The 16,367-nt window shown below is 44.5% G+C and overlaps 1 protein-coding gene across 2 annotated transcripts in view; it reads right to left on the bottom strand.

The window, feature by feature from the left end:
- Nucleotides 1-7,631: 7,631 nt before the first annotated feature.
- Nucleotides 7,632-16,367, bottom strand: part of tecrb (trans-2,3-enoyl-CoA reductase b) — a 105,604-nt gene continuing 96,868 nt past the window's right edge. For both annotated transcript variants that reach the window (XM_060855000.1, XM_060854999.1), the window contains 3 exons: nt 13,034-13,122; nt 12,121-12,166; nt 7,632-9,241 (listed from right to left, as the gene is read on the bottom strand). In XM_060855000.1, coding sequence (XP_060710983.1) covers nt 9,114-9,241; nt 12,121-12,166; nt 13,034-13,122 — 263 coding nt within the window. In that variant the 3' untranslated portion in view covers nt 7,632-9,113. The remainder of the gene's footprint in view (nt 9,242-12,120; nt 12,167-13,033; nt 13,123-16,367) is intronic.

Genomic DNA, 16,367 nt, shown 5'->3' with positions numbered 1-16,367 from the left:
AGGTGATTGGATTATGAGGAGAGGCTGGGTAGGCTAAGGTTATATTTATTGGAATTCAGAAGAATGAGAGGGTTCTTGTCGAAACATAAAACTATGAAGGGAATAGATTAGAGGCAGAGAGGATGTTTCCACTGGCAGGTGAAGCTAGGACAAGAGGGCAGGGCTTCAAGATTATAGAGAGCAGATTTAGGACTGAATTGAGAAGAAAATTCCTCACCCAAAAGGTTGTTAACCTATGGAATTCCTTGCCCAGGATGTTTTTAATGCTTTTTTTGTGAACAATAAAGCAATTAAGAGATTTTTTTTTAGATTAGATTACTTACAGTGTGGAAACAGGCCCTTCGGCCCAACAAGTCCACACCGACCCGCCGAAGCGCCACCCACCCATACCCCTACATTTACCCCTTACTAACACTACGGGCAATTTAGCATGGCCAATTCACCTGACCCACACATCTTTGTGACTGCGGGAGGAAACCGGAGCACCCGGAGGAAACCCACGCAGACACGGGGAGAACGTGCAAACTCCACACAGTCAGTCGCCTGAGGCAGGAATTGAACCCAGGTCCCTGGCGCTGTGAGGCAGCAGCGCTAACCACTGTGCCACCGTGCCGCCCACGGATATGGTGAGCGGGTGGTTGAGTAGATAAAAACAAGGACTGCAGATGATGTAAACCAGAGTCTAGATCAGAGTGGTGCTGGAAAAGCACAGCAGGTCAGAGAGATAAATGAGAGGGGGGGGTGGGGGTGCCACCAATCAACCCCACCGCCCTGTGGCCCAACATTTCAGAGCGCAGAGCTGGTCGGGAAGGTAAGTAATTGTTATTTGAGTGGAGAAGGAACCCGAGACACTACACCCTCCCTCCTCCTCTAATCTAAAAAAAAGGACTCAAGTCGGCTGAACAGGTAAGCTACTTAGTGTTCTTGTTTTGGAGACTAAGTGTAGAGTTATGGCAGCGCAGGCAGTGGAATGTTCCTCCTGCAGGATGTTTGAGGTAGGGGTGACCACCGATGCTCCTACTGACTTCATCTGCAGGAAGTGCAGCCAGCTCCAACTCCCCACAGACGCGTTAGGGAACTGGAACTGGAGTTGGATGAACTGAGAATTATTCGAGAGGCTGAGAGGGTGATAGACAGAAGCTGCAGGGACGTAGTTACGTCAGAGAACAGAGGAATCTGGGTAACAGTTAGAGGTGGGAAGGGGAGGAAGCAGGCAGTGCAGGGATCCCCTGTGGTCATTCCCCTCAACAATAAGTATACCGATTTGGATACTGTTAGGGGGGATGGCCTAGCAGGGGTAAGCTGCAGTGACCGGGTCTCTGGCACGAGGTCTGGCTCTGAGGCTCAGAAGGGAAAGGGGGAGAGGAGGAGAGCACTAGTTATAGGAGACTCGATAGTTAGAGGGACAGACAGGTGGTTCTGTGGACATGGGCGAGACTCTCAGTTGGTTTGTTGCCTCCCGGGTGCCAGGGTCTGAGACGTCCCGGACCGTGTCTTCAGAATCCTTAAGGGGGAGGGTGTGCAGCCATAAGTCGTGGTGCACATTGGCACCAACGACATAGGGAGGAAGAGGGGTGGGGAGGTCATTCAGGAGCTCAGGGAGTTAGGCTGGAAGCTAAAAGCTAGGACAGACAGAGTTGTCATCTCTGGGTTGTTGCCGGTGCCCCATGTCAGTGAGGCAAGGAATAGGGAGGGAGTGCAGTTGAACACGTGGCTGCAAGGATGGTGTGGAAGGGAGGGCTTCAGGTATTTGGACAATTAGATTGCATTCTGGGGAAGGTGGGACCTGTACAAGCAGGACGGGTTGCACCTGAACCAGAAGGGCACGAGTATCCTGGGAGGTAGGTTTGCTAGCACTCTTCGGGGTGGGGAGGGGGGTTAAACTAATTTGGGAGTGGGATGGGATCCGGACTTATAGTCCAGCAAGTAGGTTAGCTGTTTTTCAGGATGTCCGAGAATATTAGGGAGGCTGTGGAGAAGGTAGCACTGACAGGGAATATTTGCGGACACAGAGATGGGTTCAAGTGTGTATATTTCAACGGAAGGAGTATCCGAAATAAGGTGGGTGAATTTAAGGCGTGGATCGGTACTTGGGATGTTGTGGCCATCGCGGAAACGTGGATAGAAGAGGGACAGGAATGGTTGTTGGAGGTTCCTAGTTACAGATGTTTCAGTAAGATTAGGGAGGGTGGTTAAAAAAAAAAAGGAGAGGGTGTGGCATTGCTAATTAGAAATGGTATAATGGCTGCAGAAAGGCAGTTCGAGGGGGATCTGCCTTTGGAGGTAGTATGGGCTGAAATCAGAAATAGGAAAGGAGCAGTCATCTTGTTGGGTGTTTACTATAGGCCCCCCAATAGCAGCAGAGATGTGGAGAAACAGATTGGGAAACAGATTTTGGAAAGGTGCAGAAGCCACAGGGTGGTAATCATGGGCGATTTCAACTTCCCAAATATTGATTGGAAGCTCTTTAGATCAAGTAGATTGGACGGGGGCGGTGTTTGTGCAGTGTGTCCAGGAAGCTTTTCTAACTCAGTACGTAGATTGTCTGACCAGAGGGGAGGCCATATTGGATTTGGTACTCGTTAACGAACCGGGACAAGTGATGGGCTTGTTAGTGGGTTAGCATTTTGGTGATGGTGACCACAATTCTGTGACTTTCATCTTGGTTTTTCTGAGGAGCATAAGTTGGGAGCATAGGCTGTCAGGGAAGGATGTTGTTGAAATGTGGAACTTGATATGTATGTACCTGTTAGGCAGGAAAGAGATGGTCGTGGAGGGAACCTTGGTTGACAAGGGAGGTTGAATGTCTAGTAAAGAGGAAGAAGGAGGCTTACATAAGATTGAGGAAACAAGGTTCAGACAGAGCGTTGGAGGGATACAGGATAGCCAGGAGGGAGCTGAAGAAAGGTATTAGAGCTAAGAGAGGGCGTGAAAAATCTTTGGCAGGTAGGATCAAGGATAACCCCAAAGCCTTTTATGCATATGTGAGAAACATGAGAATGACGAGAACGAGGGTAGGTCCGATCAACGACAGTAGTGGGAGACTATGTATTGAGTCGGAAGAGATAGGAGAGGTCTTGAATGAGTACTTTTATTCCGTATTTACAAATGAGAGGGACCGTATTGTTGAAGAGGAGAGTATGAAACGGACTGGTAAGCTAAAGGAGATACTTGTTAGGAAGGAAGATGTGTTGGGCATTTTGAAAAACTTGAGGATAGGCAAGTCCCCCGGGCCTGACGGGATATATCCTAGGATTATGTGGGAAGCAAGAGAGGAAATTGCAGAGTCGTTGGCAATGATCTTTTCATCTTCACTGTCAACAGGGGTGGTATCAGAGGACTGGAGAGTGGCGAATGTTGTGCCCCTGTTCAAAAAAGGAAATAGGGATAACCCCAGGAATTACACGCCAGTTAGTCTTACTTCGGTGGTAGGCAAAGTAATGGAAAGGGTACTGAGAGATAGGATTTATGAGTATCTGGAAAGACACTGCTTGATTAGGGACAGCCAGCACGGATTTGGAGGGGTAGATCTTGCCTTACAAGTCTTATTGAATTCTTTGAGGAGGTGACCAAGCATGTGGATGAGGGTAGAACAGTGGATGTAGTGTACATGGATTTTAGTAAGGCATTTGATAAGGTTCCCCATGGTAGCTTATGCGGAAAGTCAGGAGGCATGGGATGGTGGGAAATTTGGCCAGTTGGATAGAGAACTGGCTAACCGGTCAAAGTCAGAGAGTGGTGGTAGATGGTAAATATTCAGCCTGGAGCCCAGTTACAAGTGGAGTTCTGCAGGGATCAGTTCTGGGTCCTCTGCTGTTTGTAATTTTTATTAATGACTTGGAAGAGGGAGTCGAAGGTGGGTCAGTAAATCTGCAGACGATACGAAGATTGGTGGAGTTGTGGATAGTGAGAAGGGCTATTGTCGGCTGCAAAGGGACTTAGATATGATGCAGAGCTGGGCTGAGGAGTGGCAGATGGAGTTCAACCCTGTCAAGTGTGAGGTTGTCCATTTTGGAAGGACAAATAAGAATGCGGAATACAGGGTTAACGGTAGGGTTCTTAGTAAGGTGGAGGAGCAGAGGGATCTTGGGGTCTATGTTCATAGCTCTTTGAAAGTTGCCACTCAGGTGGATAGAGCTTGTAAGAAGGCCTATGGTGATGTTGCAGCTGTACAGGACCTTGGTAAGGCCACATTTGGAGTACTGTGTGCAGTTCTGGTCGCCTCACTTTTTAGGGAAGATGTGGAAGCTTTGGAGAGGGTGCAGAGGAGATTTACCAGGATGTTGCCTGGAGTGGAGAATAGGTCGTGCGAGGATAGGTTGAGAGTGCTAGGTCTTTTCTCATTGGAACGGTGAATGATGAGGGGTGACTTGATAGAGGTTTATAAGATGATCAGAGGAATAGATAGAGTAGACAGTCAGAGACTTTTTCCCCGGGTATGACAGTGTTACAAGGGGACATAAATTTAAGGTGGAAGGTATAGGGGGGATGTCAGGGGTAGGTTCTTTACCCAGAGAGTTGTGGGGGCATGGAATGCGCTGCCTGTGGGAGTGGCAGAGTCAGAATCATTGTTGGTGACCTTTAAGCGGCAATTGGATAGGTATATGGATATGTGCTTAAGCTAGGACAAATGTTCGGGACAACATCGTGGGCCGAAGGACCTGTTCTGTGCTGTATCATTCTATATTCTATTTCAACTCTCCTCCCCCCACTCCCCCCTAACTCTGCCGAGGACATGCAGGTTCTTGGCCTCCTCCACCACCGCTCTCTCACCATCTGACGCCTAGAAGAAGAACGCCTCATCTTCTGCGTCGGAACACTTCGACCCCAGGGCATCAATGTGGATTTCACCAGTTTCCTCATTTCCCCTTCCCCTACCTCACCCCAGCTCCAACCTTCCAGCTCAGTACCGCCCTCATGACCTGTCCTACCTGCCTATCTTCCTTTCCACCTATCTACTCCACCCACCTCTCTAACCTATTACCTCCATCCTCACCCCCATTAAACTATTGTACTCCATGCTTTCTCCCCCTCCCCCCCCCCCCCATTTATCTCTCCACTCTGCAGGCACCCTGATGAAAGTCTTTTGTCCGAAATGTCGATTTTCCTGCTCCTCAGATGCTGCCTGATCTGCTGTGCTTTTCCAGCACCATTCTAATCTAGGGTGGGTAAGTGGAGCTCAGTCCACGAAAAGATCAGCCACAATCTTATTGAATGGTGGAGCAGGCTCGCAGGGCCAGACGGCCGACTCCTGCTCCTGCTCTAAATTGCCCAGTGTTTTTTTTTGCTAAGACCCATGTTTTGTTTTCCCTCACCCCTTTTTTTTTCTTTTATTAACCCCCACACTACTGCCTAACTGCGGTAGTGCTTATTTTTTTCCCCAGCACCCATGGTGTGTGTGTGCAGTTGTGAGACACAAGGTGCACAAATCTTTATTCAATTTCCACCACCAGGAAGATAGGAAAACACCCAAGTGGCCAATTGCCCTGTGTTATGTGTATTAGTCAAGGTAAATATAGGGTAGGAAATAGATTTGGGTGGGTCTCTCTTCGGAGGGGCGGTGTGAACTTGTTGGGCCAAAGGGCCTGTTTCCACACTGTTGAGAATCTAATCTAATCTAAAAAAAGACTGGGGTATAAATTGTGACACTTCCAGTGCAGTACTGAGGGAGTGTGACAGTCAGAGCTTCAATTTTTCCCATTCATTGGACTATGGTATTGGATGTAGATTTGCTCGCTGAGCTGGAAGGTTCATTTCCAGACATTTCTTCACTCAGAGGCTTGTAAAACTTTGGAGTTCTCTACCCAGAGGTTTGTGCATTGTGCACTCCTGAATATATTTAGAATTAGAGATGTAATAGAAACAGACCCTTCAGTCCAACTTGTCCATACCGCCCAGTTATCCTAAACTAATCTAGTACCATCTGCTAGCAATTGGTCCATATCCCTCTAAAGCCTTCCTATTTTCTTATTCAAAACAAAGGGGAAGAGACAAAAAAAAACTCTTTGTCAGTAGGAAACCCAACAGCAGTAATGAATACGTTGACTGTGTGATCCAGGCAGTTCAGAGATCACACTCTCTCTCTCTTCTCCACCCCCCCACCCCCACCACATCCCATCCCCACATTAACACAAAATGAAGAGTCCTTCACCACTGATCAAGCTCCCTCAGAGGCAACTTTCGGAGTGAACAGAACCCCTGACACTCCTGTTTATTTTTTTCCTTACTGCCTAGTAGCAGTAGTGCTTATTTTTCCCAGCACCCCATGTCATGTATGTGCAGATGTCAGACACAATGAAGAACAAGTGTGTAAATCTTTATTGATATACAACCATCAGGAAGAAAGGAAACAGGCGAGTGGGCAATGACAAGCAATGTCTTTCTTATCAAAGGGCAGTGCTGGGTGATCAGACAGTGAATCGGAGGGCAGGGATTAAATCAAAATAGAGTTGGAGGGGGAAATAATACACTCCACTCCCTGCGGTACCCACCTCTCACCTTAAGTTTTTTCCATGCCCCTCATGATTTTATAAATTGCTATAAGGTCATCCCCCTCACCCTCTGACATTCTAGAGGAAATAGCCCCAGCATCGCCATATAGATCAAAACTTCCAAACCTGGCAACATTCTTGTAAGTTTTTTCTGAACCCTTTTACCTTTCACAACATCTTTCCTATTAGCAGGGAGATCAAAATTGAACACAGTATTTCAAAAGTGAGATGGACAAAGTTTTGGTGTCTCGGGTGTTGCAACTCAGAAGCAAATCTTTTCTGTTAATGAAACCAAACACCCAGAAAGCTCACCTCGCCTTGTAATCTGTTAAAACATGAGTGACAGAGAACTCCTAAATTCCATTATTTAAAGAAAATAATATCAATTTATTTTCTTAATCTAAAAGTGAACAGTAAAAAAAAAGCTATTCACAAATCTAAGCCTCCCTTTCTCCTAACTGCTTACTCTCTGACTCCAACTCTATAACAATATGCTCTTCCAATAAGACACTTATTAAAGTTACATTAGCTTAATCTTAAAATCACAGTCTTTGTCTTCTTCACGGTCTTCAGCTTTCCTGCCACTGATCTCCCTAGGTCATCTTACTTTTTGCTGCAAATATGTTTCACATGACAAGGAACCTTTAATAGTGTTTTCTCATTTCTTTGAGAGCAAGATTACATGGACAATTAGTCTCCAGTAGTGTTTCTATGGCAGTTGCTCTCTAACCAGTTTTCAAATTGTCTGCATTCTTATACCCTCAACATGGATCATCTCATAAATTCAAGTTCAATTGGGTTTTAGTGTCCTGGGGCATCATTTAAGCTGATTCATTAAATTTGAATTGATGTCAAAACAGCAACCAAAGCTCAGGTATCCAGTTCACAGCCAAATGTTACACATTTTCAATTTTCCAGTACACTCTGGGACTGCCATCTGGTCATATACACAGGTGCTTGTAATCTCTCAGTTCAGAACAGCATTCTCTCTCTCAAAAGGTAGTACATGCCTTCAACTTCATAACACAGGAAAAGACGCATTTGGGAATGGACCTTAAGCCAAGGATTACCCTGACGGGCTGAATTCCTGCTCCTATCTTGTTTTCTTAACATTGTAACAAAAACACAGCATGAACACACTAGAGATAAATCAAGTTTATTCAGTTTCTTTGTAAACAATGTTATTGCCGACATTGCAAAGTTTGAAAGAAACACTGATCAATTTTCTACCACACAAACATTTAGAGACAAAATAAGTCATTCAGAAAAATCTGAAATAGTTATTCAAATGTCAACTTTCCACTAGAAACTTGCAAACACTATTTTTAACAGGGTGTGTTCAAATTTGAACAGAGATCAGAAGCAGAGCTTTGGAAACGGATTACCATTGAACAAAGACAGTGTTGATACTAAGACTTAAGGTTACATTAAGCAGCAGGAAGAGAAAACCAATATTCTGGTGCTCACAATCCTCAAAGTAATGGGAACTCAGGAAAGCTATAGTATTAACAAACAACCCCTCCCCAATCAGTGCACATCTATTTTCTTAGCAGAATTATTAAATCAAAATTTACCAGCAATAAGTGCTAAGAACTGCTGTGGTTTCGTTCTTTGCCGGCTCCTGGTGGAGATGTATCTGTATGTTTCAACAGTTGAGCTGCTCACATCCCTATCATTAAACTGGAACAGAGCAGCAAAGAACCAGCTCAAATCTTACACTACTGCAGATTGCACCAGAGTGTGCTACAGTCAGACTGAACAAGATTCGTGGCTGATGATCAAAGTCTCCATCAAACACGCCTAGGATGGACAGCACGGGTTTAGATACAGAGTAAAGCTCTCTCCAGCACAGCTATAACACAGGGTTAGATACGAGTAAAGCTCTTATTATTCCCTTCACTTGTAAAAGGTGAGGGGGCTGCAGTGTGACAGGAGGCAGCAGGGGATTGGGGGGGGTGGGGGATGGATGGAAGAGTGGAAACAGGACTCTCTGCACAGTTTGTGGAGGACCCACCCCCCCCCATGTCCAACCATAAATTCATTAAGATTCAACTTTCTAGTTTTGATTTTTTTTGGGGGGGGGGGGGGGCGGGGGGTGGAGAGAAAGAGGGTGGCAGCGGCAGCAGAGGTGGTGTGTGGAGAGACGGAAGAGTGGAGATTAACAGAATAGGGTCGAAGGGACGCAGAGAAATCAGTTGCTGCTTTACACTAACTTGCTTCACATTGATATAAAAGATTGGGCAAAGGTTAAAAGGACATTGCAGAGCCCAAGACACAGTTTTATGTATGGTATGTGGAGTCTGCCCAGCCTCTAATGGAACTAGGGAATACCACAGAGAAATCAGAGCTCAGCAGAATTAAAGATCAGCAAGAGGTCCATACGATCACAGCAGATTAAGATTCCCACTCCTCCCGCCAATAGGTAATTACCTATTTTACAAATAGATAGAATTGCCCTAAGACTATTAAAAAAAATTGCAAGAACATGAGGAGGATAGAATCAAACAACTCTGCTGAAGCTCGTGATTGGTTTACTGCAGGACAGATAGTCAGACAGATAGACACAGACAAAGGGGCTGGGTGTCACAATGTCTCCCCAACCCAGGCTCACAGAATTGCTGCCTACAACAGGAACGGGATGATTGGTGTGCGAAGAGGCGGGTAGTCACGGAAATCCTTCAAGTAGCTACGATGCTTCCCATTGGCCCAGATTGCCATCTGGACAAACCCAACCAGAGTGAACAAAGCAACTGCAGAGAGAGAGAGAAAACAAAACCATTTATAAACTGGATTGGAAGGCTCACTTCTGCCCTCACCACACCGGACACAGTAAACCTGCCTCATCAAAATGGTGGGGAATTTTAAACTTTCTAGATATAGACTGGGACTACCATAGTGTGGACTTGGGTGGAGAGGAATTTGTTAAATGTGTACAAGAAAAACTCCTTATTCAGTATATCAACATACCTTTTAGAGAAGGTGCAAATCAGGACCTTCTCTTGGAACATAATGTGTCAGTAGGGCAGCACTTTTGGTGCAGTGATCTTAATTCTATTCATTTAAATTAGTTATGGAAAAGGATAGACCTGATCCAAAAAATGGAGTTCTAAATTGGAGGAAACCAACTTCGACGGTGTGAGGCAAGAACTTTCAGAAGTTATTTGCAGGTAAAAGGGACAGCTGAAAATGGGAACCCTTCAAAAATGATCTTGTTGGGGTCAGGGGCAAAGGTGTAAGGAATGCGGCATGCTTAGTTATATTGAGACTCTGGTCAAGAAAAAGACAGCAGGGATCAAATTAATCCTTTGAAGCAAGCTACCTGACAAAGGGGCAGCGCTTCAAAGCTTGTACTTCCAAATAAAGCTGTTGGACACACCTGGTGCTGTGTGATTTTTTTTAATTAAGGGAAAAGATTAACTAGAGTGAGAATAGGGTCCCATAAGGATCTATGTGTGGAACCATCCCAATAGACCAAAAAGGATAGGTTTAATCTGAACTGGAAAGGGGCCAAGATTTTAGCAGGGAGGTTTGCTAGCTGGGGGGGATGCTGGTGGAGGAATGCTAAGTAGCATCGTAAATGGTTTGGAGGGATATGGGCCTGGTGCTGGCAAGTGAGACTAGATTGGCATGGGATATCTGGTCGGCATGGACAAGTTAGACCAAAGGGTCTGTTTCCGTTGTGTACATCTCCATGACTCTATGGATAGACTGATGGGGAAGGTTCTGACTGTGAGGACAGCAAGTCAATTAGAAAAGAAAGACAAGAGAGAGTCAGAGTATGTAGCAACTCTTAAGAACTAATTTGCATTTATTTCAATGCAAGGGGTCTTACCACTAAGGCTGATGAAATCAGGGCATGTTTAAGAGCGTGAGATTGATGCATCATAGCTGTTACAGAAATTTGGCTAAGAGATGGATAGGACTGGCAGCTCAATATTCTGGCATTTAGATGCTATAGGAAGGATAGGAAAGGAGGCAAGAAAGAAAGAGGAGTGGCATTTTTGATTACATGTAACTGGAGAAATTAGTTCTGAAAGATTGTCCAGTAAAAATATATGGGTAGAAATTATAAATATGAAAGATCATTTTGAAAGGATTATACTATAGGTTCCCCCAATAGTCAGAGGGAAATTGAGAAACAAATATTTAGGGAGATTTCAGATATAAGGTTGTATTTATGGGGAATTTTAATTTTCCAAACGTTGACTGGGGCTACCATAATGTTAAAGGTCTGGATGGTGAAAAAGTTGTCAAATGTGTTTAAAAAAAATTTTTAAAAGTCAGTATTCCACACTAAGTAATCTAATCTAATCTAATTCTCTGGCTCCTACCAGAGAAGGACATCTTTTGAGCAATAAGGCAGGGCAGGTGACTGGAATAAATGTGGGGGAACGCTTTGGGTTCAGCAATCATAATTGTTTTAATTTCAAAATTGTTATAGGAAAGGGTAATCTTTTCATAAAAGTTGAAGTTTTTAATTGGAGTAAGGCAATGTTTCTCTTTTTGACAAATATAGCCTTAAACTGTCCAATTGAGCTTAACTTTGGAGACAGTCAGACTTAACCAACTCTGCTTGGGGACACAGTTAGCTGACAAGTTCCTTTGTTTTTAAAAAAAAAAGTCCAACTCTTTAGAATAAGATAAGGTTTCAATTCCAGCATTGGCTGACATTATAATGAAGAATTCGCCGTCTCAACTTCTCCCCTTGCCCGAGGGGTGGTGACCCTCACGTTAAACTAGGCATTTCTCTCTAATGAGAGCGCGGCTGTATGGTCTGAGAGGACTGTGGGTGACTTTATCTTTTGATTGGAATGTATAGAAGGTTTGAAATTAGAAGCTGGGTCACTCCACAAGACTGGCTCATCACCTTTGGCCTCAGATGCTTGACTGGTTGCTCTTAGTCTGGCAACAATTAGATTAGATTAGATTACTTACAGTGTGGAAACAGGCCCTTCGGCTCAACAAGTCCACACCAACCTGCCGAAGCGCAACCCACCCAGATCTATTCTCCCACATTTACCCATTCACCTAACACTATGGGCAATTTAGCATTGTGGGAGGAAACCGGAGCACCCGGAGGAAACCCGGGGAGAACGTGCAAACTCCACACAGAGTCACCTTAGGCGGGAATTGAACCCGAGTCTCTGGCGCTGTGCCACTGTGCTGCCCAAATTGCTGGGATTTTGGTAGCTGTCCTGGAAGACATGGAATATGGTGATACAGCTCATTTTTTAGAATTGGACTTCATTTCTATAGCCTCACCACAGTAAGACAGTGACTGAGTTCTCAGACTCAGCTCTCTCTCCCTCAGAAGAAAAATCCATAGGACTAACTTCAAGCAGCAAAGCTGCTGCAGGATCTAAAACTTCTTTCATAGGATGTGGGCATCACCGGCTAGGCCAACATTTATTATTCATCTGAAATTCTCCCACCCTGGAAGTGGAGGGGGGTGGTGGAGAGGAGAGGAATGGCCTTCCTGAGTCAATTCCCACATCAGCAACTCAGGCACAATTTCACCTGAAAGGAAACACAACACTGGAGAAACTAACTGCACACCTGCTGAGTTTCTCCAAGGTTCTCAGTGTTTGTTTCAGATTTCCAGCATCCACATCAATTTGCTTTCACTCACCTGGAAGACACTGAGTCATGATTGTGAAACCAATCCAAGAGCCCACCTGTAGACAGAGACAGGAATACAGAAAGCCTTTGACTTGAAATGAATAAGCAATCTTTATCATACTCTTTATCACGATGCTAACAGAATTAACCACTTCATAGGCTTCAGTGGCTGTGTTTATGGTTATCGACCTGTACTCACACCTTCAAACAGCTTGCAAAACCTTTCACTATTCCCAAGTTGATACACGAAATGATTTCATAAAGATTCTGAAAACTGTCCCTTTCCCGTGATCAGCTCGGCTGATAGTTTAGATAACCAGATTCTGGATTACAGTGGTGCTGGAAAAGCACAGCAGTTCAGGCAGCATCCAAGGAGCAGGAAAATCGACGTTTCAGGCAAAAGATATGGCTGCATTCCCCAAGGTGGTGGTGGTCATGAATAACACAAGGAGACACACCCCTCCTCAGCAGTTTGGGAGCGGGAGATGGGGTGGAGACAATAGTAAATCAATGACAGACAGACATTCAGTCCGTCAGGAGTTTGTGGCCACATTATCTTCAGCTGGCAATGGAGCCTATGCTGAAAATAAACAAGGATAATTTTAAATAAAAAAGAATAATGCTTGCATTGCGAAAACAGAAAATATGCAATCAGTTCCCAGCAGTCCAACCAGGACATCTGTCAGGAAGAAGCTGGGAAAAAATGTTTGGTTCTACATAGACTTTAAACGTTAAATATTAAATATTACAGGGTGATTAGTTCATCAGCAGCTGCTTCAAATTCAGGATATTGCTCGGTCTGCGAGCCACCCTAGGGATACATATCTCTGTGTCTATGCGGTTTCTTTAAAAAATAACTACAGCCACGAGGCAGTCAGCTCAGGTCTGGGGTTCCAAGCAGCAGCAGTAATTTCTGTTCTTACCTCATAGGTATAGTTAGGACAAGACACCAAGAGGAAAAGCCAGGTAAATGGGTTCTTCGTCGGGAAGGGGATCCTGCGTGCCTTCGAGCCTGGAGGGGTGGAAGAAAGAGACACTGACACCTACTGTGTTACACAGCCAGTACTCAGCATGGGTGAGAGAGAGGGGTAAAACGAGAGCGCGCAAGGGAGAGGGGGAGTGCACGAGGGAGAGGGGAGCACACGGGAGCACGTGAGGAGAGGGGGAGAGCGAGAACGTGTGATGGAGGGGGGTAGGGCGAGAGTGCGCAAAGGAGGGAGAGAGCGTCATAGAGATGTACAGAAACAGACTCTTCAGTCTAACTCATCCATGCTGACCAGATATCCCAACCCAATCTAGTCCCATTTGCCAGAATCCAGCCCATATCCCTCCAAACCCTTCCTATTCATATACCCATTCAGATGCCTTTTAAATGTTGTAATTGTACCAGCCTCCACTACTACTTCTGGCAGCCCATTCCACACACTACCACCCTCTGCGTTCAAAAGTTGCCCCTTAGGTCTCATATCTTTACCCTCTCACTCTAAACCTATGCCCTCTAGTTCTGGACTCAGCAATCCCAGGGAAATGACCTTGTCTATTTACCCTATCCATACCCCTCATGATTTTATACACCTCTATAAAAGTCACCCCTCAGCCTCTGACGCTCCAAGGAAAACAGTCCCAGCCTATTCAATCTCTCCCTATATCGCAAATCCTCCAAACCTGGCAACATTCTTGTAAATCTTTTCTGAACCCTTTCAGGTTTCACAACATCCTTCATTGGAAGAGACCAAAACTGCACGCAATATTCCAAAAGTGGCCGAACCAATGTCCTGTGCAGTCGCAACATGACCTCCCAACTCCTGTACTCAATACTCTGACCAATAAAGGAAAGCATACCAAACGTTTTCTTCACTATCCTATCTACCTGCGACTCCACTTTCAAGGAGCTATGAACCTGCACTCCAAGGTCTCTTTGTTCCTGAGGACTTTACCATTAAGTCCTGCTAAGATTTGCTTTCCCAAAGTGCAGCACCTCACATTTATCTAAATTAAACTCTATCTGCCACTTCTCAGTCCATTGATCCATCTGATCAAGATCCTGTTGCAATCTGAGGTAACCTTCTTTGCTGTCCACTACACCTCCAATTTTGGTGTCATCTGCAAACTTACTCACTATACCTCTTTTGCTCGCATCCAAATCATTTATATAAATGGCGAAAGTAGAGGACCCAGCACCAATCCTTGTGGCACTCTACTGTTCACAGGCCCCCAGTCTGGAAAACAACCCTCCACCACCACCCTCTGTCTTCTTTCTTAGAGCCAGTTCTGTATCCAAATGGCTAGTTCTCCCTGTATTCCATGAGATCTAACCTTGCTAACCAGTCTCCCATGGGGAACCTTGTCGAACTCCTTACTGAAGTCCACATAGATCATATCTACTCTCTGCCCTCATCAATCCTCTTTGATACTTCATCAAAAAGCTCAATCAAGTTTGTGAGACATGATTTTCCATGCACAAAGCCATGTTGACTATCCCGAATCAGTCCTTACCTTTCCAAATACATGTACATCCTGTCTCTCAGGATTCCCTCCAACAATTTACCCACCACCGACATCAGGCTCACCAATCTATAGTTCCCTGGCTTGTCCTTACCACTTTTCTTAAATAGTGGCACCATCTTATCCAGTCTTCCAGCACCTCACCTGTGACTATCGATGATACAAGTATCTCAGCAAGAGGCCCAGCAATCACTTCCCTAGCTTCCCACAGAGTTCTGGGGTACACCTGATCAGTTCCTGGGGATGTATCCACATCTATGCATTTTAAGACATCTGCACTTGCTCCTCTGTAATATGGACATTTTTAAAGATGTCACCATCTATTTCCCTACATTCTGTATCTTCCATGTCCTTTTCCACAGTAAATATTGATGCAAAATATTCGTCTCCTGCAGCTCCACACAAAGGCTGCCTTGCAGATCTTAGAGGGGCTCTATTCTCTCCCTAGTTACCCTTTTGTCCATCATGTATTTGTAAAAACCCTTTGGATTCTCCTTAATTCTATTTGCCAAAGCTATCTCATTTTCCCTTTTTGTCCTCCTGATTTTTCTCTTAAGTATACTCCTTATGCCTTTATATTCTTATAAGGATTTACTCAATCTATCCTGATATATGCTTCCTTCTTTTTCTTAACCAAACCTCAATTTCTTTAGTCATTCAGCATTCACTAGCCTTTCCTTTCACCCTCACAGGAATATGCTGGCTCTGGATTCTCGTTATCGAATTTCTGAAGGCTTCCTATTTTCCAGCCGTCCCTTTACCTGCAAAAGTTCTTGCCTACTACCATGTAGAGAGAGATAGAGAGAGAGAGATAGAGAGAGAGAGATAGATAGAGAGAGAGAGAGAGAGATAGATAGAGAGAGAGAGAGATAGATAGAGAGAGAGAGAGAGAGAGATAGATAGAGAGAGATAGATAGAGAGAGATAGATAGAGAGAGATAGATAGAGAGAGAGAGAGAGATAGAGAGAGATAGATAGAGATAGAGAGAGAGAGAGATAGAGAGAGATAGAGAGAGATAGATAGAGATAGATAGAGATAGAGAGAGAGAGAGATAGAGAGAGAGATAGAGAGAGAGATAGAGGAAGGAAGGAAGGAAGGAAGGAAGGAAGGAAGGAAGGAAGGAAGGAAGGAAAAGAAAGAGAGAAAGAAAAAGAGAGAAAGAAAGAGGGAAAGAAAGAAAGGAAAGAAAGAAAGGAAAGAAAGGAAAAAAACACAAAGGGGAAAAAAAAGAGAAAAGAAAAGAGAGACAGACAGGAAGACTTTAACTACTGGGAGTTGGAAAATGCCACCTGCAGTATGTAAACAGGTCCCATACGCAGACCGTCTAGAGATCCTGTACAACAGTAAGGCGCTGATATCAGCTGAGATGTAAACCGAGATCCAACCTTCCCACTTGGGTGGATGTGACAAATCCAACGGAACTATTTCATGCAACAGCAGGAGTCCTGAGCAAAATATATTGCTCAACCAATCACCTCACCACTAAGACAGATGATCTGATCACTGTCAAACTTGTGTGGGATTTTGCTGTGCAGGACCAGCTGTCATGTTTCCTACATCATAAATGTTGACTAGATTTCAAAGTACTTTCACTGGCTGTAAAGTGCTTTGGATTAACCCCATTAAAAGTAATAACGAAAGATAATATACGAATGAAGTTTCTTCCTTAATAAGATGGGAAGCAAGTTTCCGTCCCTTTGAAAAATGAAGATGGTAGAACTAATTCAGTTTATTGCTTCAATGAATTTTCAG

This window comes from Hemiscyllium ocellatum, chromosome 45 (assembly GCF_020745735.1).
Source record: "Hemiscyllium ocellatum isolate sHemOce1 chromosome 45, sHemOce1.pat.X.cur, whole genome shotgun sequence".
Taxonomy (NCBI): Eukaryota; Metazoa; Chordata; class Chondrichthyes; order Orectolobiformes; family Hemiscylliidae; genus Hemiscyllium; species Hemiscyllium ocellatum.
This window is presented reverse-complemented; position numbering and strand designations above follow the sequence as displayed.